This window comes from Eucyclogobius newberryi, unplaced genomic scaffold, assembly GCF_026437365.1.
Source record: "Eucyclogobius newberryi isolate DKJ021-1_F unplaced genomic scaffold, fEucNew1.0.hap1 SCAF_12, whole genome shotgun sequence".
NCBI classification, from domain to species: Eukaryota; Metazoa; Chordata; class Actinopteri; order Gobiiformes; family Gobiidae; genus Eucyclogobius; species Eucyclogobius newberryi.
Genome location: NW_027315746.1, coordinates 34,792,115 through 34,817,114, shown reverse-complemented (window position 1 = coordinate 34,817,114; position 25,000 = coordinate 34,792,115). Strand labels below are relative to the sequence as shown.

The 25,000-nt window shown below is 49.3% G+C and overlaps 1 protein-coding gene across 2 annotated transcripts in view; it reads right to left on the bottom strand.

Annotated features, from left to right (window-relative positions):
• agla (amylo-alpha-1, 6-glucosidase, 4-alpha-glucanotransferase a) overlaps positions 1 to 25,000 on the bottom strand; it is an 88,264-nt gene that overhangs the window by 36,471 nt on the left and 26,793 nt on the right. Inside the window, exons 10-22 of one of the 2 annotated variants that reach the window (XM_072441942.1) lie at positions 21,912 to 22,009; positions 17,435 to 17,574; positions 14,415 to 14,602; positions 11,101 to 11,224; positions 5,919 to 6,082; positions 4,242 to 4,343; positions 4,018 to 4,173; positions 3,402 to 3,552; positions 3,201 to 3,325; positions 3,015 to 3,127; positions 2,204 to 2,338; positions 1,259 to 1,389; positions 855 to 991 (exon numbers count right to left, since the gene is read on the bottom strand). In XM_072441942.1, coding sequence (XP_072298043.1) covers positions 855 to 991; positions 1,259 to 1,389; positions 2,204 to 2,338; positions 3,015 to 3,127; positions 3,201 to 3,325; positions 3,402 to 3,552; positions 4,018 to 4,173; positions 4,242 to 4,343; positions 5,919 to 6,082; positions 11,101 to 11,224; positions 14,415 to 14,602; positions 17,435 to 17,574; positions 21,912 to 22,009 — 1,764 coding nt within the window. Of the gene's footprint in view, positions 1 to 854; positions 992 to 1,258; positions 1,390 to 2,203; positions 2,339 to 3,014; positions 3,128 to 3,200; positions 3,326 to 3,401; positions 3,553 to 4,017; positions 4,174 to 4,241; positions 4,344 to 5,918; positions 6,083 to 6,414; positions 6,539 to 11,100; positions 11,225 to 14,414; positions 14,603 to 17,434; positions 17,575 to 21,911; positions 22,010 to 25,000 lie in introns of both variants that reach the window. The other variant, XM_072441941.1, reaches the window with a different exon arrangement.

Below are 25,000 nucleotides of genomic sequence, written 5' to 3'. Positions count from 1 at the left end.
GTGTGAGGGTGTGTGAGGGTGTGTGAGGGTGTGTGAGGGTATGTGAGGGTATGTGAGGGTATGTGAGGGTGTGTGAGCGTATGTGAAGGTGTGTGAGGGTATGTGAGGGTATGTGAGGGTGTGTGAGCGTATGTGAGCGTATGTGAGGGTGTGTGAGGGTGTGTGAGGGTGTGTGAGCGTATGTGAAGGTGTGTGAGGGTATGTGAGGGTATGTGAGGGTATGTGAGCGTATGTGAGGGTGTGTGAGCGTATGTGAGGGTATGTGAGGGTGTGTGAGGATGTGTGAGGGTGTGTGAGGGTATGTGAGGGTATGTGAGGGTGTGTGAGGGTATGTGAGGGTATGTGAGGGTATGTGAGGGTGTGTGAGGGTATAAGATAAGATAAGATATTCCTTTATTGTCCCACATGGGGAAATTTCATTGTTGCAACGCAGGTAGATACAGAAGAAAAGAACAGATCACTTATAGGAAGTTTGAAAAACACTTTCAATAGAAGATCTCCTATAAAGGGTATGTGAGGGTATGTGAGGGTATGTGAGGGTGTGTGAGGGTATGTGAGGGTATGTGAGGGTATGTGAGGGTGTGTGAGGGTGTGTGAGGGTATGTGAGGGTATGTGAGGGTATGTGAGGGTGTGTGAGGGTGTGTGAGGGTGTGTGAGGGTATGTGAGGGTATGTGAGGGTGTGTGAGGGTATGTGAGGGTATGTGAGGGTATGTGAGGGTATGTGAGGGTATGTGAGGGTATGTGAGGGTATGTGAGGGTATGTGAGGGTATGTGAGGGTATGTGAGGGTGTGTGAGGGTATGTGAGGGTGTGTGAGGGTATGTGAGGGTACGTGAGCGTAGGAGGTCCCTACCTGAGCCAGTGGCCCCTCTCTGGTGAGCAGGCGGCTGCAGGTCCAGTCCAGGAGCCAGTCTCCCTGTCTCAGGTTGGCACACACAGGGTGGCCCAGGTCATTGTTGGGCCGAATGTTCGCCATCACCGACACCAGACCTACACACACACACACACACACACACACACACACATTTTCTTTAATATTGTGCAGTGCAAAGCCTAAATTGTATGATGAAGTATTGCAATGTAGAACTGTGATTTTAGGAAACTATTCTGAATACCACCAGATGAATTTGTAACTGTACTAGAATATAGTTGTGCAACACACGTTTTACTTCCCAACACTGGTGACATTGACAAGACGCTGACACGGCTTTTGCCACGGATTCATGTCTAGAGTAGATAAGATGAATGAGAGTGGACCTTGCAGGCCAGCGTATTTGAGGCTCTCCCATCCTGGGATACTGTAACATCCTCCTCCATCCTCCTGCTCCTCGGCCTCACAGCGGAACAGCAGCACATTCATGTCTGCCAGGGTCAGCTTGGACATGATCCTAAACACACACACACACAAGCACACAAGCACACACGCACACACGCACACACACACACACATAGTTAGACAGGACAGTTTAACACACTGGCCTTTTTCACTTTTTCCACCAGAGCCATTAGAAACATAACCTCAACAGATAAACCCTGTTTGGACTGGCCCCGGCCCCCAGACCAGCTCCATGTCCAGGGCCTGGATCTGGGCCCCTAGGCAGAGCTCTGTCACAAGAGCCACTGACGTCATCCAAACATATTTACTCATGTTTCTTAATAAATAAAACATAAATTGTACCTGAATGATATTTTTTAATCATAAGATCAATCTCAGCAATTCACAAGAAGACATTTAGTAATTGAAAGTTTGTGTGTGAGTTTGGCTAAAGCGAGCGTGCACAGGAACAGCTTTTGCCTCATTTCTTTGACTTCTCTCAAAGCCTCTACACTGCGTTTGGACCTCTCTTTGTCATGCTTTGGCTTTGGATCATTAAAGATGTATTTTGACCTGGCAATATTTTGGGTGCAGTGCATCGATAAACAGGAAACAGTTGTTGCTTACATGCTTTGCGAGCTTAAAATAAGTTGGAATTAGAGGAAATACCGCGGTTTATCACAAGATCAAATCAGCGTTGGATGTTATTTTCTTGGCCAATCATCTCTCTCAAAGGCATTCCGAAATCCAAAAGTGACCCAGACCGCTTTGGAACGCTTAACCGGCCCAGAACGGTGAACTCAAGACTGTGGAAACACTTTCACCAATCTGCTCCAAAGTGAACCAGTGGAAACGTGGCTATTGACGTCCAGTGAATGTGTACTAACTGTGAGAGAGGCTTCAGCAGCACCTCCGGAGGGTTGTCATCAGCAGTACTTCCTCTGCGGTACTTAGGACTGAACTGGGACAGGTAATACCTTAGTACCCCCACCACCTGCTGGGCCTTGGGGTCCAGACTCACCCTGGAAACAAAGCACAGTCAGAAGAAGGAACACTGAACATAGTGGGACATTTGATGTGTGGGGAGGGGACTGTGACAAGGACATCGTTTTGATTTGTATATTTTCTACAAATTTGATATTTTGTGTTTATAACAGGCTGTACCCGAATTATGTAATAAATAAAGTACAAGTATATGGTAAAAGAGTTTTATTCACTGTGAAGCAGGAAGTGAACTGTGAATAGTGCTTATAAAGTCATGCTTTGTGAAAAGTGAGAAATATATGTTTTTAGGTTTTTATTTCATGTTATATTTTTATTTTGTTAAATTATATTTAAAAAAAAGACAAAATCAAACATTAAAAACATTTAAGACTGTAAAATCTTCAGTTAAGCTGGTGACTATGGCAAAATTAAAAAGTAATTTCATAAAAACTCCTCATGTGTAATATTAAAATAAAATCACATTTTGAACTGCTTTGTGTTTTGTGATTTCAAATTGTGACAAACAGAGCAGACAAATGACACATTGTGACAGTTCCTTCACAATAAAGAAACCTTTTCCAAATCCAAAGGCATGGGAAAAGTTTTCTTGGCCTTGTTCAGGTTTAGATAATTCTATCAGCATTATCTACAGTAATTACTGACGCAAATGATTGGACAGAATGTCTTCCTCCAGAGAAAGGACTGGTCAGTTACCTGAACGCGATGACACTGCCCGGGGTGAGCTTCTCAAAGCCGATCTCTTGGACGAACTCGGAGCGGTCTTTAGACGTGACCGCGGCTGGCATCACCACCGTGCTCTCCTCCAGCTACAGAACACACACATGAACAACACTGACACCTGCAGGCCATAGAAGAACATGCACTTTACTGCTGCTTTACCGATATATGCTCTTTGATCTCCACCGTGTACTCTAGCAGCCCGTTGATGAACTTTCCGTCTTTCACAAAGCTCTCAGCCTTCCTCTCCACAGTCCGAGCCTCCAGCACCACCTCCTCGATTTTCCCTGGACGCAACACACAAAAGTTCCCCTCTGAACTGACCGCAGGCAGAGGCGCACACATGTGGAGGAAGGGGCAGACCTGGGATGAACATGGGGGGCACTTTGGGGTCGTAGTGGTGAGTTTTGGGGTCATGGAAGGCCGTCCTGCACACGGCCACCACAGACTGATGTGTGCTGGGACAATGACGAGTTATGGCCACAACGTCCGCGTCCACCTGGTCAACGTACACCTGAGGCGTATGAGCAGATGTCAGTATATATCATATATATTAACAGAATATTAGAAGCAATGGGCTGGGTTCATGACGCTCCACCAGAAAAGAGCTGCGTCTGGATCATGTTTGGTTCAGTCCTTTTTCTGGATAATGAAATGCGTAGCTTCGTCACTGGAGCGTAATCTCTGATTGGTTGCTGCGTCGCATTGTCCAAAACGCGGGATTGGCACAGCTGGGTCACTGAGGACACGCATCTACTGTACATAGACTTTGAATGTAAACTGGACACTCTGACGCTGCAGTTTGAACCTTCTGTACAGTCACCTTTTCTCCCCAGGGCCTTGGACCCAGAGTTCTGCCCATTAAAAGAAGCGTTTCAAAAAATGGCCGCACTGTGGGACCAGGGCCAGTTAAAACATCACTATTGCTATTTCTTTATAAAATGGACATAATATGTATAACTTTATGTGTGTGTGTTACCTGCATGAACCCCTGAGCTGCGAGCTCGTGGTGCAGTTTGTTCAGGGCCAGTTTCCCAGCCACAATCCCCGTCTGCGGTCCCACCTCCCCCACAGAGGCAGGGGGCGCTGATGGGTTCCACTTGGGGTAGAAACGCTCTTCTTTCACCACTGAGATCTGCACATGTACAACAGCGTTACATCAGACGGAGTAGTTAGCAGACTGGCATTTTGACGGTGCAGTACCTGGTGTGGCACAAGCTCATCGTAGCCCCGGGTGGAGCCGGTGGCACAGCACGCCATGGACACGAGGGCGGAGCTGGGCAAAGAGTCCAGAGCCGAGCGCAGCTGGACAGAGACAATCATCACAATCACCACACTCATCAACAATCATCACAATCACCACAACCACCACAACCATCACAACCACCACAACCATCACAACCACCACAACCATCACACTCATCACAACCACCACAACCATCACACTCATCACAACAATCACAACCATCACAACCATCACAACCATCACAACCATCACAACCACCACAACCACCACAACCATCACAACCACCACAACCATCACAACCATCACAACCACCACAATCACCACTACCATCACAACCATCACAACCACCACAACCACCACAACCACCACAACCACCACAACCATCACAACCATCACAACCACCACAATCACCACAACCATCACAACCATCACAACCATCACAACCATCACAACCACCACAATCACCACAACCATCACAATCACCACAACCATCACAATCACCACAACCATCACAACCATCACAACCATCACAACCACCACAACCACCACAACCATCACAACCACCACAACCATCACAACCACCACAACCATCACAACCATCACAACCATCACAACCATCACAACCATCACAACCACCACAACCACCACAACCATCACAACCATCACAATCACCACTACCATCACAACCATCACAACCACCACAATCACCACAACCATCACAACCATCACAACCATCACAACCATCACAACCACCACAATCACCACAACCATCACAATCACCACAACCATCACAACCATCACAACCATCACAACCACCACAACCACCACAACCACCACAACCATCACAACCACCACAACCATCACAACCATCACAACCACCACAACCACCACAACCATCACAACCATCACAATCACCACAACCATCACAACCATCACAATCATCACAATCATCACAACCACCACAACCATCACAATCATCACAATCATCACAACCATCACAACCATCACAACCACCACAACCATCACAATCATCACAATCATCACAATCACCACAACCACCACAACCATAACAACCATCACAACCATCACAACCATCACAACCACCACAACCACCACAACCACCACAACCACCACAACCACCACAACCATCACAACCACCACAACCATCACAACCATCACAACCACCACAACCACCACAACCATCACAACCATCACAACCACCACAATCACCACAACCATCACAACCATCACAATCATCACAATCATCACAACCACCACAACCATCACAATCATCACAACCATCACAACCATCACAACCACCACAACCATCACAACCATCACAACCACCACAACCATCACAATCATCACAATCACTCCAATCAGGAGCTTTTATTGCTTTTGTCAGTGAACAAATTCTCAAGGAATTTTAAAACAATTAATGATATAGTAAAGTATAAACTATGATCAAATAAATCATGGAAAAAATAAGTCATTCATGTAAAATAGAATGTCAAATGTCAAATCATTAATCTTGATCTTGGGTCAGGAGCTGAGCTGGAGGAGTTTCCTTTAATGGCTGTTAGAAACCCCCAGACACACTGCTATCCCGCTGCTCAGACTTGGGGTGCACCTACCTGAATGGGGCACTCGTTGTCGTGCGTGACGTCCAGGAACATGGCGTGTGCGATGGTGGGCATGAGCGGGCGCAGGCTGGGCTGGACAAACGCTCCCACAGGCTCTCCTCCATAACGATACACCAGGCGGCCCTCCTCGTGGCTGTCCCCCGCAGACATGGCCTCTGCCCGGGACACAGCACAGTAAGCCCTCTGTCTGAAGCCCTGCACTTGTTTCCACTGGAGGTTTGAGGTTTGACTCGCATCTGTTTTCTGTTCTGTTTTCTTTAAGTTTTCCCCCCAATTGAATTTTGGAGGAAGAAAAACAGGTTTTAGTTTATTTTGAAGATTCCCGATAGCTGAGCGTTGCAGCCTGTATAAGTATGTAAGTGTATAAGTATGGTTCTTGACAGCTTGTGGTACTTGACCTGGCTCTTCTTTCATCTCCAGTGGAAACAAGTCTGCGTCCCACATGTGCATTAGCCCAGGGCCAGAGCGTAGCCATGCGCTGCATTACCTCGGATGAGCGAGGAGATGCCCAGCCGGGTGACGAAGACGTTGTCCAGCTCCTCGCTGCCAGTGAACAGCTCGGCCACCACATACAGGTTAGGACACACAGCACGAGCCACATCCAGCATGTACTGCAGAAGCATGAGCACGCCACACAGCAGAGGAGCAGAGAGGAGCAGAGAGGAGGAGCAGAGAGGAGGAGAGAGGAGGAGCAGAGAGGAGGAGAGAGGAGGAGCAGAGAGGAGAAAGGAGAGAGGGGAGAGAGGAGGAGAGAGAGGAGGAGCAGAGAGGAGAGAGGAGGAGCAGAGAAGAGAGAGGAGGAGCAGAGAGGAGAGAGGAGGAGCAGAGAGGAGGAGAAGAGAGGAGGAGAGAGGAGAGAGGAGAAGAACAGAGAGGAGAGAGGAGGAGAGAGGGGAGAGAGGAGGAGAGAGGGGAGAGAGGAGAGAGAGAGGGGAGAGAGGAGGAGCAGAGAGGAGAGAGGAGGAGCAGAGAGTTAAGGCAGGATGCACATTAACTATACGTTTGCATTTTAAGGCATATATACGTTCATCATTTTGAACGTTAAGATTTCAACTGCATCAAAATCTAGATTTGCTAAACTTGGACCAAACTAGAACAAAATGAAGAATACATTATCACATTTGAATTGTGATTAGGGTCGTTAAAAGTATGAAATATATGATACTAATCAATGCTAAAACTAATTTCAAAACTACAAATAGAGCTGGTTTCGATTCAAATTTCAAGAATCAATTCGATTCCGATTCGATTCATCTTTCTTGAAGGTAGATTGAAGTTCACTGAGGGAAATGTAGAAAATAATTTTAATTTTAAAAATAAATAAATAAATTAAAAAATCGATCTTTAGACGTACGAATCGATAATCGGTTATTAATATGCGAATCGATTAAAAATCGGAAAATTTATTATTTCAACTCAGCTCTAACTACAAACTGTATCATGAAGAGTTTTACAGTGATCTGAGCCTTCACCTGGTCATGTGAAGAAAGTATGATCATTTTGTCATGAAAAATATCTATTGTGTAAAAAAAAAAAAGATACATTTGTTTTATTGAAATGATTGTAAATTAAAAAACACATATTCTGTCTTGAATCATATGGGCAGTTTAATGGTAGAGTTCACATTTTAAACACGTCCAGAAGAATTACCATTTTACCATTTTGAGAAAAGATTGAAGCACGAGGAGCAAAACTAATCCAGGATGAAACCAGAGGTTTAGCCGCTCTAATGCTCATGTGCAAAGGAATCCTTTCAACTTTTGATTCATCAGATGGTGATTGACGCATTTCAGGATTAGAATATAACACTGTCTCTGGTAAAGTCAAACTTCACAAAATATAAATATTTTATACATTAGTGAGACGGGATATTGTGTTTAATTGCAGTCTTAACCCATTCAGATTGTGATTTCCATGTTTTGGTGAGTCGTCTACAGCAGCACAAAGCAACAGCATCAATGTTAGGTCTGAAACATGCTCCACACCAGACACGTCAGCTCCACGGAGAGGCGAGCACTGGCCCGAGCAGAACATGAGTGGTCCATGAGGGGCCGTACATGAGTGGTCCATGGGGGGCCGTGCATGAGTGGTCCATGAGGGGCCGTATATGAGTGGTCCGTGGGGGGCCGTGCATGAGTGGTCCATGAGGGGCCGTATATGAGTGGTCCGTGGGGGGCCGTGCATGAGTGGTCCATGAGGGGCCGTATATGAGTGGTCCGTGGGGGGCCGTGCATGAGTGGTCCATGAGGGGCCGTATATGAGTGGTCCGTGGGGGGCCGTGCATGAGTGGTCCATGAGGGGCCGTATATGAGTGGTCCGTGGGGGGCCGTGCATGAGTGGTCCATGAGGGGCCGTATATGAGTGGTCCGTGGGGGGCCGTGCATGAGTGGTCCATGAGGGGCCGTATATGAGTGGTCCATGGGGGGCCGTGCATGAGTGGTCCATGAGGGGCCGTATATGAGTGGTCCGTGGGGGGCCGTGCATGAGTGGTCCATGAGGGGCCGTATATGAGTGGTCCGTGGGGGGCCGTGCATGAGTGGTCCATGAGGGGCCGTATATGAGTGGTCCGTGGGGGGCCGTGCATGAGTGGTCCATGAGGGGCCGTATATGAGTGGTCCGTGGGGGGCCGTGCATGAGTGGTCCATGAGGGGCCGTATATGAGTGGTCCGTGGGGGGCCGTGCATGAGTGGTCCATGAGGGGCCGTATATGAGTGGTCCGTGGGGGGCCGTGCATGAGTGGTCCATGAGGGGCCGTATATGAGTGGTCCGTGGGGGGCCGTGCATGAGTGGTCCATGAGGGGCCGTATATGAGTGGTCCATGGGGGGCCGTGCATGAGTGGTCCATGAGGGGCCGTATATGAGTGGTCCGTGGGGGGCCGTGCATGAGTGGTCCATGAGGGGCCGTATATGAGTGGTCCGTGGGGGGCCGTGAATGAGTGGTCCATGGGGGGCCGTACATGAGTGGTCCGTGGGGGGCCGTACATGAGTGGTCCATGGGGGGCCGTACATGAGTGGTCCATGAGGGGCCGTATATGAGTGGTCCGTGGGGGGCCGTGCATGAGTGGTCCATGGGGGGCCGTATATGAGTGGTCCGTGGGGGGCCGTGCATGAGTGGTCCATGAGGGGCCGTATATGAGTGGTCCGTGGGGGGCCGTGAATGAGTGGTCCATGGGGGGCCGTACATGAGTGGTCCGTGGGGGGCCGTACATGAGTGGTCCATGGGGGGCCGTACATGAGTGGTCCATGAGGGGCCGTATATGAGTGGTCCGTGGGGGGCCGTGCATGAGTGGTCCATGGGGGGCTGTACATGAGTGGTCCATGGGGGGCCGTGCATGAGTGGTCCATGGGGGGCCGTTGGGGGGCCGTTGGGGGGCCGTGCATGAGTGGTCCATGAGGGGCCGTATATGAGTGGTCCGTGGGGGGCCGTGCATGAGTGGTCCATGAGGGGCCGTATATGAGTGGTCCGTGGGGGGCCGTGCATGAGTGGTCCATGAGGGGCCGTATATGAGTGGTCCGTGGGGGGCCGTGCATGAGTGGTCCATGAGGGGCCGTATATGAGTGGTCCGTGGGGGGCCGTGCATGAGTGGTCCATGAGGGGCCGTATATGAGTGGTCCGTGGGGGGCCGTGCATGAGTGGTCCATGAGGGGCCGTATATGAGTGGTCCGTGGGGGGCCGTGCATGAGTGGTCCATGAGGGGCCGTATATGAGTGGTCCATGGGGGGCCGTGCATGAGTGGTCCATGAGGGGCCGTATATGAGTGGTCCGTGGGGGGCCGTGCATGAGTGGTCCATGAGGGGCCGTATATGAGTGGTCCGTGGGGGGCCGTGAATGAGTGGTCCATGGGGGGCCGTACATGAGTGGTCCGTGGGGGGCCGTACATGAGTGGTCCATGGGGGGCCGTACATGAGTGGTCCATGAGGGGCCGTATATGAGTGGTCCGTGGGGGGCCGTGCATGAGTGGTCCATGGGGGGCCGTATATGAGTGGTCCGTGGGGGGCCGTGCATGAGTGGTCCATGAGGGGCCGTATATGAGTGGTCCGTGGGGGGCCGTGAATGAGTGGTCCATGGGGGGCCGTACATGAGTGGTCCGTGGGGGGCCGTACATGAGTGGTCCATGGGGGGCCGTACATGAGTGGTCCATGAGGGGCCGTATATGAGTGGTCCGTGGGGGGCCGTGCATGAGTGGTCCATGGGGGGCTGTACATGAGTGGTCCATGGGGGGCCGTGCATGAGTGGTCCATGGGGGGCCGTTGGGGGGCCGTTGGGGGGCCGTGCATGAGTGGTCCATGAGGGGCCGTATATGAGTGGTCCGTGGGGGGCCGTGCATGAGTGGTCCATGAGGGGCCGTATATGAGTGGTCCGTGGGGGGCCGTGCATGAGTGGTCCATGAGGGGCCGTATATGAGTGGTCCGTGGGGGGCCGTGCATGAGTGGTCCATGAGGGGCCGTATATGAGTGGTCCGTGGGGGGCCGTGCATGAGTGGTCCATGAGGGGCCGTATATGAGTGGTCCGTGGGGGGCCGTGCATGAGTGGTCCATGAGGGGCCGTATATGAGTGGTCCGTGGGGGGCCGTGCATGAGTGGTCCATGAGGGGCCGTATATGAGTGGTCCATGGGGGGCCGTGCATGAGTGGTCCATGAGGGGCCGTATATGAGTGGTCCGTGGGGGGCCGTGCATGAGTGGTCCATGAGGGGCCGTATATGAGTGGTCCGTGGGGGGCCGTGAATGAGTGGTCCATGGGGGGCCGTACATGAGTGGTCCGTGGGGGGCCGTACATGAGTGGTCCATGGGGGGCCGTACATGAGTGGTCCATGAGGGGCCGTATATGAGTGGTCCGTGGGGGGCCGTGCATGAGTGGTCCATGGGGGGCCGTATATGAGTGGTCCGTGGGGGGCCGTGCATGAGTGGTCCATGAGGGGCCGTATATGAGTGGTCCGTGGGGGGCCGTGAATGAGTGGTCCATGGGGGGCCGTACATGAGTGGTCCGTGGGGGGCCGTACATGAGTGGTCCATGGGGGGCCGTACATGAGTGGTCCATGAGGGGCCGTATATGAGTGGTCCGTGGGGGGCCGTGCATGAGTGGTCCATGGGGGGCTGTACATGAGTGGTCCATGGGGGGCCGTGCATGAGTGGTCCATGGGGGGCCGTTGGGGGGCCGTTGGGGGGCCGTACCTCGCACCAGGCTGCTGATGCCCAGTCTGTTCACAAAGACATTGTCCACCAGCTCGCTGCCTGTGAACAGCTCTGCGATCACGTACAGGTTTGGTCTGATCACTCTGGCAGCGTCCAGCATGAACTGGACACACAGGAGCGACACACACACACACACGCACACAAAGGAGCGACACACACACAGGAGCGACACACACACACAGGAGCGACACACACAGGAGCGACACACACACACGCACACAAAGGAGCGACACACACACAGGAGACACACACACAGGAGTGACACACACAGGAGCGACACACACAGGAGCGACACACACAGGAGCGACACACACAGGAGCGACACACACAGGAACGACACACACACAGGAGCGACACACACACAGGAGCGACACACACACAGGAGCGACACACACACAGGAGCGACACACACAGGAGCGACGCAGACACAGGAGCGACGCACACAGGAGCGACGCACACAGGAGCGACGCACACAGGAGCGACGCACACAGGAGCGACACACACACAGGAGCGACGCACACAGGGGCGACGCACACAGGAGCGACGCACACAGGAGCGACGCACACAGGAGCGACGCACACAGGAGCGACGCACACAGGAGCGACGCACACAGGAGCGACGCACACAGGAGCGACACACACACAGGAGCGACACACACAGAAGCGACACACACACAGGAGCGACACACACACAGGAGCGACACACACAGGAGCGACACACACACAGGAGCGACACACACACAGGAGCGACACACACACAGGAGCGACACACACAGGAGCGACACACACACAGGAGCGACACACACAGGAGCGACACACACACAGGAGCGACACACACACAGGAGCGACACACACAGGAGCGACACACACAGGGAAATATCATGTGTCAGTTCATTGAGTTACACCTTCACACCTGTCACTCATTCTGTCACTCAGTGCCTCATGTCACGCTGCATTTCGTGTTTCATTTCAGACATCATGAGAGCTGCTGCAGAGTCATCTCCTCAACTCCATCTGTGAGAGAGCTCTGAGATTCCCTGTCCTGCAGTGAAGAAGGGCTGCGCAATGGGCCTGTGAGCCATGTTAACCTCATTAGCTTGTGAGGCGGCCACACTGCTCCTGCCACACTGCTCCTGCCACACTCTCTGCATCCTTTATCCAAGCATCACAAATAAAACAAAAAAATCTCCTTGTTGTTGTGAAAAAGTCCTAACATAAAGGTCATAACCGAATAAAGTACTGGAAGAACAATATTTGATGAGATGAATCTCTAATCCAATTCACACGTCAAAAAGAAAAGAATAATCCTAATATGGATTTTTTACAGGAATAAGACGGGATGAATGGGACTAATAATATGTTTTTGGACAACAGGATGTCATTTTTTGTATGGTGATACTGACAATCATACCGTATTTTCTGGACTATAAGTCGCACCAGCCAAAAAATGCATAATAGAAAAGAAAAAAACATGAGTCACACTGGAGAATGAAATGCGTAAGTAAGTATAAATATAGCCGCAAGCGGCAATGATCGGCCCTCGCTACGCCGCCGCCACGCCGCAAGAGGAGGGGGCGCTAACGCGCCCCAATTGTCCTTTTATTACGCCTACTGCTGAATCTGTGACGCTGTCACATCTTCTCCCCTTTGTTTTACCATCAAAAAGCTATTTTATTTTGAATTCTTGGCAAAATGTGCGGCTTTGCCGCACAGACACCGTGACTCTTTGAATAAAAATGTGGATATCTTTTGATGGTCCACCACTGAAGATGAGTCTCACCAAATTTCAGGTTAATAGGGCTAACGCCCTGGGAGGAGTTTGTGAAAGTCTAAAGTGTAAACATGTTCTGGCGATTTCCCCATTGGAATAACATGGGAGGTTTTGGTCATCGCTACGGCAACGCCATAACAATTATGACATGGGTCTCACTGACTTTTTTGATGGGGATGCCAAAATTGAGTTGTGTGTCAAATTTCAGATAATTTCGCAAAACTAAACATTCAACCTCCATATAAAATCTGTAGGGGGCGCTGTGGCGCCAAATAAATTTATTTCACTTCAAGTAGGTTTAGGGCAAAGAGTTTAACAACTGATTCTAATTTGACGCAATTCGGACTTTATCTGCGCAAACGGCAGAAATTTTACATATGGGAGATTTCTGAAATTCTAGCTACAGTTTGCGGCTTCGCCGCACAGAGACCGTGAGAGGTATCAATGTAATTTGGATAACTTTTTATGTCCCACTCCTCAGTAGCATTTTCACCAAATTTCAGCTTTTTAGGGCCAACGCCCTGGGAGGAGTTTGTAAAAGTACGACGTTTGGAAAAACTCCGAAGTCATGTTTAGCCATTTTTGAAGCAATATGGCCGACATTTGGTTGGGCAGACGGCGTTGCCGTAATATTATTTTTTACTTCTCTTGTCACCATCTACCTCTGCGCCAAATTTCATTATTCTACGATCAGATTTTTTTTGGGTCATTTCCCATCCCTCAATGCATTTTTGGTACATTTGGGGGCGCTGACGCGCCAATTTTTTTTATTTTAGAAAAGGGAAATAGCCAGAATGTAGAGAGGCACGATTTTTAGAGGTGTGCAAATTTTTGTGACTTTTCGTCAATGTTCACTGGGTGAAAAATGGGTGGTTGGTCCCGAGAAGAAGAAGAAAGAATAATATTCCGATGCGAAAACAATGTTTCCCATTTTTCAAATATCATAAACTATACATTTTCGGAAAGCGCTCGCGCTTTCCTACCTCATGGTGTGGGTCCCTGGTCACTGACGGGTACTTTCGATAATTTTGAGTGGGCTCCGCCCACTTTGTGTTTTTGGCCCTCTATACAGTAATAATGTTCAATTTTTGCATTACATGCTTATATGCACGGAACATGCAAGAGATGGGGAACGTATTCGTGAGCTACTTAGCGCAAATGAGTGCTTTATATGGGGATGACGACCGCGATGTAAAGTGCTCGTTTAGTGCAAACTTTTGCACGGGCTTCGCCCGTTTACAACGGTAATGTTCCATTTTCCTACAACTAATTAGCATGCACGGGGCGTGCATGAGTGGAGGAGTGCGTTAGTGAGTGTTTGGAAGTGGGCGAGCGCTTCGCGCTCGATTTCGTGCGCACTACGTGCGCACTTTCGCAGCCGTGCTTCGCACGGCCTTACGAGACTAATAGGCCTCTCGCCAGCTTGTGGCGCTCGGGCCTAAATATAAGTATAAGTTGCACCCCAACCAAAACTATGATAAAAAGTGCGACTGCATAATGAACATGCAGCTGGATTTGGTTACCTCGGCAACATGCAGCGGTGTGGAGTGGCAGTTGTCCAGTCGGACTCCGTGGAAGTGCGTGGCTGTGATCTCGGTGTAGTTCTTCATGTGCTCCCACAGATAGGGGCAGTCCTCAGGGCCTTTCCCGTAACGCAGCTTCACACTGTCGCCCCAGCACACCAGCTCACGCCGCAGGTACACATTTGAGCCTGAGGACACATTTTGACCATTTATACCTTCATATTGAAAGTGAACTTAAGATTTTAATATCATGACACCACAAGGCCCTGCGACAAGTTGGCCACTGTCCAGGATGTACCCCGCCTAAGGCCCGAAGTCACTGGGATAGGCTCCAGTCACCCGCGACCCCGAAAGGGAACAAGCGGTAGAAAATGGATGGATGGATGGACACCACAAGGTATTGGAGGAAATATACAAATAATGTTGAATGTTGAATAATGAGTCAAATTGAGTCTTTAAGAAAAAATATTACCGGTAATATCAATTAATTACTACAGGTCAGAAGAAAGCCAGTTTTCAGCTGATACCCAGCAATATAAATATTCTATCAGTTGAGTTCAGCTAATTAATAATTACAGCTGCAATGTTTTTTCTATTCCTTTGGAAATTATTAACTTAATAAAAGGGGGTGAGCCTGAGCTTGTGCGGGAGGTTGAGCGGTACCAACTAGATATAGCCTCAGCTCCACGCACAGTCTTTGCTCTGGAACAAGGGGGCTGGACGCTCCACTTCTCTGGTGTTGCCCACAGGGAGAGAGCTGGTGTGGGCTTGCTTATAGCCCTACAACTCAGCCGCCACGTGTTGGATTTCACAGGATTTTACAGGACAGTGCACCGACTAAGGACTCCGTTGTTCTACTGGGGGACTTCAACGCCCACGTGGGCAATGACAGTGACACCTGGAGAGGGGTGATCGGGAAGAACGGCTGAACCCGATCGAGCGGTGTTCAGTTATTGGACTTCTGTGCCAGTCACGGATTGTCCATAACGAACACCATGTTCAAGCACAAGGTCCATCAGTGCAGGTGGCACCAGGACACAGGCCGGAGATCCATGATCGACTTTGTTGTCGTGTCATCTGACCTCTGACCTCCGGCCGTGTGTCTTGGACACTCGGGTGAAGAGAGGGGCAGAGCTGTCAACCGATCACCACCTGGTGGTGAGTTGGATCCACTGGCGGAGGAGGAAGCCGGACAGACTTGGCAGACCCAAGCGCATTGTGAGGGTCTGTTGGGAACGTCTAGTGGAGCCTCTGTCAGTAGGGTATTCAACTCAGACCTCCGGGAGAACTTCTCCCAAATGCCGGGGGAGGCTGGGGACATTGAGTCCGAGTGGACCATGTTCTCGACCTCCATTGTCAATGCGGCTGCTTGGAGCTGTGGTCGCAGTGTCCGGTGCCTGTCGCTACGGCAACCCCCGAACCTGGTGGTGGACACCAGAAGTAAGGGATGTCGTCAGTCTGAAGAAGGAGGCCTATCAGGCCACTCTGGCTTGTAGGACTCCTGAGGCCGTTGACAGGTATCGGCGGGCCACAGCTTGTGCTGTCACAGAGGCGATAGTCCTCCTCCATCGGTCAGCCCCTAAGAAATTCTGGCAAACCGTCCGGCGCCTCAGGAGGGGGAAGCAATGCTTCACTTCACCAACACCGTTTATGATGCCGGTGGAGACCTGCTGACCTTGACTGGGGATGTTGTCGGACGGTGGAAGGAATACTTTGAGGACCTCCTTATTCCCACTGCCACGTCTTCCAAAGAGGAAGCAGAGACTTAGGACTTGAGGCTGACTCGTCCATCACCCAAGCTGAAGTTCCTAAGGTTTTTGGCAAACTCTTCAGTGGCAGAGTACCTAAAGTCTCTGGATGTAGGACTGTCTTGGCTGACACGTCTCTGCAACATCGAGTGGCGGTCGGGGACAGTGCCTCTGGACTGGCAGACCGGGGTGGTGGTCCCTCTGTTCAAGAAGGGGGACCGGAGGGTATGTTCCAACTACAGAGGGATCACACTCCTCAGCCTCCCGGGTAAGGTCTATTCCAAGGTACTGGAGAGGAGAATCCGACCGATAGTCGAACCTCAGATTCAGGAGGAGCAGAGTGGTTTTCGTTCTGGTCGTGGAACACTGGACCAGCTCTATACCCTCCATCGGGTGCTCGAGGGTTCATGGGAGTTTGCCCAACCAGTCCACATGTGCTTTATGGATCTCGTTCTGTTCTGTCACCGGTTCTGTTCAGAGTTTTTATGGACAGAATTTCTAGGCGCAGTCAGGGGTTGGAGGGTGTCTGGTTTGGGGACCACAGGATCTCATCTCTGCTGTTTGCAGGCGATGTTGTCCTGATGGCTCCATCAAACCCGGACCTGCAGCTGCACTGGGACGGTTTGCAGTGTGAAGCAGCTGGGATGAGAATCAGCTTCTTGCATTCTTCAGGTGGGTGGGGAGTCCTTGCCCCAAGTGGAGGAGTTCAAGTATCTCGGGGTCTTGTTCACGAGTGAGGGAAGGATGAAACGTGAGATTGACAGTTGGATCGGTGCAGCGGCTGCAGTGATGCAGTCGCTGCATCGACTGTTGTGGTGAAGAAGGAGCTGAGTCGAAAGGCAAAGCTCTCGATTTACCGGTCAATCTACGTTCCTGTCCTCACCTATGATCATAAGCTTTGGGTAATGACCGAAAGGACAAGATCGCGGATACAAGCGGTTTTCTCCGCCGGGTGGCTGGGCGCTCCCTTAGAGATAGGGTGAAAAGCTCAGTCAGACAAGGGGAGCTCGATGTAGAGCAGCTGCTCCTCCAGCTGGGGTAGCTCGGGCATCTGTTCCGGATGCCTCCTGGGCGCTTCCCTGGAGATGTGTTTTGGGTATGTCTCACCGAGAAGAGGCCCCGGGGAAGACCCCGGACACGCTGGAGGGACTCTCCATGTCTCTTGTCTGGGAGTCCCTGCTTAGGCTTCTGCCCCTGCGACCCAGCCCCGGATAAGCGGAAGAAGATGGACGGATGGATATCTGGTTGAGCAAACAGTTAACCTGGGAGTACCTGGTTCAGCAAAGTTGCGCAGAGGGTCATCTCCCATCACCCAGCCGTTGTGAGCCAGGAAGTGACAGATTTTCTCTGGCTGATCCAGCAGCAGCATCTCCTCCTCCAGTGTCATGTCTCCATACGGGAAGGTGAAATATCTATCAAGGGGAAAAAAGACACACTGCTGTATTTTATAAACATCTTATTCATGATTTTCCGCATCATTATTAAAATACAAATGATCAACCTGGTGTTCATCTGAACCACAAACTGGACTGAACTCATAACACAGACTGTACAGGAAGAGCCAGAGTCGGCTCTACCTCCTGAGGAGACTCAGGTCTTTTGGAGTGACAGGGCCACTCCTGACAGGGCCACTCCTGAAGACCTTCTTTGACTCTGTGGTGGCATCAGCTCCTGTAGGTGTGGTCTGCTGGAGCAGCAGAATCACAGAGAGGGAGAGGAAGAAGCTGGACAAAGCTCCGTCCTGGGCTGTGCTCTGGACTCGGTGCAGGAGGTGGGGGACAGAAGGGTCCTGGCTAAACTCACATCTACTCTGTCCACTCTGGAGAGCAGCTTCAGTGACTGATCCACCCTCGCTGTGTGAAGGAGACGTTTCACAGGTCTTTCCATCTGCTGCTGTCAGACTCTACAACAAACACTGTCATACCAATGTGCAATACTGACATAATCATGTGCAATACTGACATACCCATGTGCAATACTGACATACCCATGTGCAATACTGTCATACTGTTATACTGTCAAATGCTTAGCTTATACTTTTCATATTGAACTTATACTTTTCATATTGAAAACGCAGCAAAGGTTCACTAATTTCCAGACCAACATCTGGCACCAATCAAGGCCAAAGAGCGGAGAGAATAATCTGCTCATGCACTCGAACTGGCAAAAATGAAACACTCACTTCCAGCGTTCTATAACAAACGACAGTTTCTTCCGGCCCCTGACCACTGAAAAGTACTTTGTCTAGATTGGCCTTAAAAAGATGCAATGTTTATAGAAATGATAAACTTGCTTCATGTTCTAATGTAAATCACTTGTTGAACTGTTACATCTAGTGTTTTGCATGTTCTGGACACCATTGCCCCTATGAAGGCTAAATTAAAAAAATAAAATAAGCAGAAGGCTCCATGGAGACATGATGATTGGGTCAGGGCACAAAAAAGGACCAACGGAAATGGCTCAAGTCAAAGCTCCAGGTTCAAAAAGAGATTTACAAAGAGAAGCTGAACATGTACAACCTCATTTTATGTAGAAATAGGGAAAGATATTTTTTTTAAATAATTGGAAGCTAATAACCCTAAAACCACCAAGACACTTAGAACTAACTCATCTACATGCTGCCTCCATGCGTGAGCCTCCAGATTTCTAAAGTCTGTGCTGAACAGTTTGTTAGCACCATCACTCACATAGTTAAAGGTGGTATGGACGATTTTTTTCAGCAAATTTTTTATCATATTTCCTCGTGGCGTGGATAAATCATTTGTCCTGCCACGTATCAATCATAAAACGCACCTACCGCTCACCTGCAGCCGCGTCCGGTTCCTCCTCACGTTTCCGCGTGCCTAAGCGCATGGATCTATCATAATATAGTTCCCTCAGTGTACAGGGCAAAATGAAGACGGAGAAAGACAGTTCGAGCTGACGCAGAAGTGGACAGAAATCTACGGGAGACGAGCGATGCGTTGTGCTCCGTTGCGCTAATAAACAAACGCACGTGTGTGTTGTATCGGTCCGCACGGGGGAGTGCGTATGCGCACTTCCGCCTGCGTTCTCAAATCGCCGAAAAATCCTCCATACCGCCTTTAACATGTCGCTTCAATCTGGAACATTCCCAATGTCTTTGAAAACTGCGGTCATAAAGCCTCTCCTAAAGAAGAGCAGTCTTGATGCTGCAGTCCTGAGTCATGACCGGCCCATCTCTAATCTGACATTTTGGGGCAAAGTCCTTGAAAATGTTACAGATTTCCTCTTAATAAACAACTCATTAGATGTTTTTCAGTCAGGTTTTAGACCTCATCACAGCACTGAGACTGCTGTTGTCAAGGTGACAAATGACATCCACCTGAACCTCCAGAGTCTCGCTCTAAAACCTACAAATCAAGTTAGAAATCTGGGGGTAATAATGGACTCAGACTTGAACTTTAACAGCCACATCAAATCAATAACATCAGCAGCTTTTTACCATCTAAAAACAGAGAACTTTTTGTTATAAAATCACCACGCTGTGAAAAAGGGTGAAGACCATCCCAAGAACACCATCCCTACTGTGAAGCATGGGGGAGGAAACATCATGCTTTGGGGGAGGAAACATCAGGCTTTGGGGGAGGAAACATCAGGCTTTGGGGGAGGAAACATCAGGCTTTGGGGGAGGAAACATCAGGCTTTGGGGGAGGAAACATCAGGCTTTGGGGGAGGAAACAAACATCACGCTTTGGGGGTGGAAACATCAGGCTTTGGGGGTGGAAACATCACGCTTTGGGGGAGGAAACATCAGGCTTTGGGGGAGAAAACAAACATCACCCTTTGGGGGTGGAAACATCACGCTTTGGGGGAAGAAACATCAGGCTTTGGGGGTGGAAACATCAGGCTTTGGGGGAGGAAACATCACGCTTTGGGGGAGGAAACATCAGGCTTTGGGGGTGGAAACATCACGCTTTGGGGGAGGAAACATCAGGCTTTGGGGGAGGAAACAAACATCACGCTTTGGGGGTGGAAACATCAGGCTTTGGGGGTGGAAACATCAGGCTTTGGGGGTGGAAACATCAGGCTTTGGGGGTGGAAACATCAGGCTTTGGGGGTGGAAACATCAGGCTTTGGGGGAGGAAACAAACATCACCCTTTGGGGGTGGAAACATCATGCTTTGGGGGAGGAAACAAACATCACCCTTTGGGGGAGGAAACATCAGGCTTTGGGGGAGGAAACATCACGCTTTGGGGGTGGAAACATCACGCTTTGGGGGTGGAAACGTCACGCTTTGGGGGAGGAAACGTCACGCTTTGGGGGTGGAGACATCATGCTTTGGGGTTGGAAACATTATGCTTTGGGGGAGGAGACATCACGCTTTGGGGGAGGAAACATCACGCTTTGGGGGAGGAGACATCACGCTTTGGGGGAGGAAACATCACGCTTTGGGGGTGGAAACATCACGCTTTGGGGGAGGAAACATCAGGCTTTGGGGGTGGAAACATCAGGCTTTGGGGGTGGAAACATCACGCTTTGGGGGTGGAAACATCATGCTTTGGCTTTGGGGGTGGAAACATCACGCTTTGGCTTTGGGGGTGGAAACATCACGCTTTGGGGGTTCTTTTCTGCACAGGGGACAGGACGACTGCTCTGTACCGGTCTGTAAGGAGTGACTGAGGGAAGGAGGTTGTTGCTCAAAGTCTGAGCATTGAAGATGGCATGACAACATGACAATGACCTCTCCAAACCTAAATCCGATACTAAACTTTGGAGGGAGCTGAAACTCCTTGTTGCTCAGCGACAGCCCTGAAACCTGACAGATCTAGAGAAGATCTGTGTGGAGGCGTGGCCAGAATCCCTGATGCAGAGTCAAACCTGGTCATGAACTACAGGAGACGTTTGTCGTAATTGTAAACAAAGGCTTCTGTACCAAATATTAACATTGATTTTATCAAATACTTATTTGCAGCAATGACATACAAATAAATTATTTAAAAATCAAAAGTGATTTCCTGGATTCTGTCTCACACAGTGGAAATGCACCTATGATGAACATTTCAGACCCCTCCATAATTTCTAAGTGTGAGAGCTGGCAAAATCACAGGATATTCAAATACTTACTTTCCTCACTGTATGTACAGTTGTGGTCAAAAGTGTACATACACTTGTAAAGAACATAATGTCATGGCTCTCTTGAGTTTCCAGTTATTTCTAAAACTCAGATTTTTCTCTGATCGACTGATTGGAACATATACTTCTTTGTCACAAAAAACATTCAAGAAGTTTGGTTCTTTTATGACTTTATTCTGGGTGAAAAAGTGACCAAATCTGCTGGGTCAAAAATATACATACAGCAACATGAATTAGTAATTTTGGTGACTTAGAAAGTTTTGTCAATGAAATGAGCTTCATACATGGCCTCTTAACTTCTTGTGAGTGATTCTGAGTGACTACAGATGGTGACTTCTCTGAGCTCATTTAAATAGGGCTCATTGGACACAAACGCCCATAAACGCTACAATGGGAAAGTCAAAGGAGACAAAGAAGTATATGTTCCAATCAGTCGATCAGAGAAAAATCAGAGTTTTAGAAATAACTGGAAACTCAAGAGAGCCATGACATTATGTTCTTTACAAGTGTATGTACACTTTTGACCACAACTGTATTTGATGAGGGGACAATGTTGAATGTTGTATGAATAACAAGAGAACAACTTGGTAGACTTTCTAGACAAAACCAGAGTACACAATGAAAACGTCTTAGCTAGTTGATTAGGACACTAACCTGGTGACCAGCGGATCCTTCCTGGTGACAGGTCCTAGTTTGGGTCCATGTTCAGCCAGTCGCTCGTACACTACATTTCCCACGATGCAGTTGATGGCCTGTGGGAGAAAGGAGACAGAGGTGATGTTCTGAATGCTTGCTTCAGGCTTACATGATACAGTATTTTCTATTTCAGTGCACGGCCCTTAAATCGCAACAGGTCCTTGGAACAGGGCAGGAGGTGTCACATTCCAACCAGCTGAGCTAATCACTTCACACAATCTCTGACGGATATACATATGCATAACATGCATCATTTTCAACTGGCCCAAAAAAGCTTACGGTCACAAAATCTTGAAAAAAGAAAATATAAATCATCAAGACATGACAGAAATCACAAAACACTTTAAGACATAAAAGAGAAGAGTGCAAATAAAATCATTTCAGTCACATGCGCAGCTAAAGAAATGTTTTTATCTTAGATTTGAACATAGCCAGAATAGGAGCTTGTCTCACATCTTCAGGAAGAATGTTCCAAATTTTAGCTTCATAAAACTGAATGTTTAGTCCTGACTCTGGCACCAGCAGGAGGCCGGTCCCTGAGGTCCTCAGAGTCCAAGATGGTTCATATGGCACTAACATGTCTGAGATGTACTTTGGTGCTAGGCCATGGAGAGACTTGTACACAAGCAGAGCTGCTTTAAAGACTTTTCTCTGAGCCACAGGGGGCCTCATCTGTGGATCAGTGCAACTGACTTTTCTTCATCTGAGGAAAGCCTCAGAGCAAAGCGGCCCTCATCCAGCTCTTATTCAGCCCGAACTGTTACGCAGGTGTATCAGACCAAGTGGCCCATGTCCTTCCAAGCGTGACCCCCTAAGATCTGAACCCTGGAGGTGTCAGCTCCGTCAACGCGGACACCAAAGGCCCCTTTTTTGGCTGGATCACACAGCTTCTGCTTCTGGTCGTATAAACGCACGTAATTCACAGTTTGGCTGATAAGATCGCCTTACTTAACTAACACACAACTAGATCCATCTAGAACAATCTTATCTAGTGTCAATCTGTTAAAGGTGTAATGGACGATTTTTCGCCGATTGGAGAACTCCAATCCCACTCCACTGCATGCCACTCCCCCGTGCACATGCCACTCCCCCGTGCACATGCCACTCCCCCGTGCACATGCCACTCCCCCGTGCACATGCCACTCCCCCGTGCACATGCCACTCCCCAGTGCACATGCCACTCCCCCGTGCACATGCCACTCCCCCCGTGCACATGCCACTCCCCCGTGCACATGCCACTCCCCCCGTGCACATGCCACTCCCCCGTGCGGAGGCACAAAAAAGCCTCGCTGCTGCACGTGCGTTTGTTTATTAGCGCGACGGATCGCATCATCGCTTGTCTCCGTAGATTTCCGTCTCTTCTGAGCTCGAACTGTGTTTCTGTGTCTTAATTTTGTCCCGTACACTGAGGGAACTATATTATGATAGATCCATGCGCTTAGACACAGGGAAACATGCTGCTCATGGGGACGAGCCAACGAGGCTGCAGCTGTGCAGTAGGTGTGTTCTATGATTGATACGTGGCAGGACTAATCAGCAGTCCACGCCACGAGGAAATGAGACTCAGATTTGGGCCAATTTTTTTTTATTGTATCCATTCCACCTTTAATTATTAATTTGCATATTCCATATTAATATTTATCTGTTTAATTATTTGGTAAGTAAATCTTCATAAACCACAGTTGGTAAAGAGTCATTCATTTGCAGAAAAGGGGTTAATGTCACGGTGCGAAAAATGTTGGTAGGGTTTAGGGCTGTGTTCAAAGTATCGATACGGCGACTAAATATCGCCATATCGATACTTTTCAATAACGTTAATTTATTACAAATTGTCCGGGCGGCCGTTCAGAAGCTCCCTCCTGTAGAGGGCGGTAAACAGCGCGGAACTACTGAGACAAACACACACCGTGCACCAGCGTGTGCACAGGCCTGAAGAAGAGCTTTTCGCTCCAAACGTCGCTACTGTTACACGCCTCCCTTTTCCATTCAATTTGATTTCCTTTTTCATTCCTTTCACCCCTTTATTTTATACAAATTAAACGCAGCCCCGGAGCTAACTTAGCCCCGTGACCGCAATTTTAGCCCCGGAGCTAATACAGCCCTGAGGCCACCACAACAGCCGAACCGGAGGCAAAGAACCGGACACAAACCTGACACCAACATCACACACATCTTCCCTACGCTACACTGCATACACCGAACGGTTAAACAATAAAACCGAGCGGTTAAACAATACAACTATCCAACAGGGCCCCGCTGAGCGCCTGTTAGCTTAGCGTTAGCCGCGGCCACTTCCACGCTAGCGCTACTTAGCTTAGTGCCGAGCCCGACCCGAAGAAACGGGATTTTAAGACCAAAACAACAACAAAAAGACACAAACAGAGGGTCAACAGACTCCCACACATCACACACATTACACAGACCTTTACTTGAATGTGTTCTTTGCATAAGCTTTGTGGATAAACATGAAAATTCATGCATTTTCTTATCCGGAATAAAACAAATGCCCATTTGGTAAACTTTAAGACCCTTTTTTCAAAAAAGTATCGGGATACGTATCGTAATGAGGGAATTGTATCGGGACATACAAGTATCGGGATATGTATCGTATCGCGACCCCTGTATCGGGATATGTATCGTATCGCGACCCCTGTATCGGGATACGTATCGTATTGCGAGGGTCTTGGCAATACCCAGCCCTAGTAGGTAATGCTTTGGGAGCAAAACAATCTAAGCTGATGGATCGTAACCTCGGCGGAAAGCTGACTCTCTTGCAGGCTAATGATGCTAATGCTAACATGGCTCCTGAAGGGACGACCTCATGCTGCACAGACAAGCGCTCAGTTCCTGTCCCACACATCACCAGAGGGAGAGCACATTGTCTAGGCCAGAAAAGACAAGAATCTGAAAAATCGCAAAGCTTGATAATGTGGTTTCTTGGAGACTTCAGATTATGAATCCGACCTAGACACATTCACTGCACTCATGCAGACATTTGCCTCCGAGTGGACCATGTTCTCCGCCTCCGTTGTTGATGCGGCTGCTCG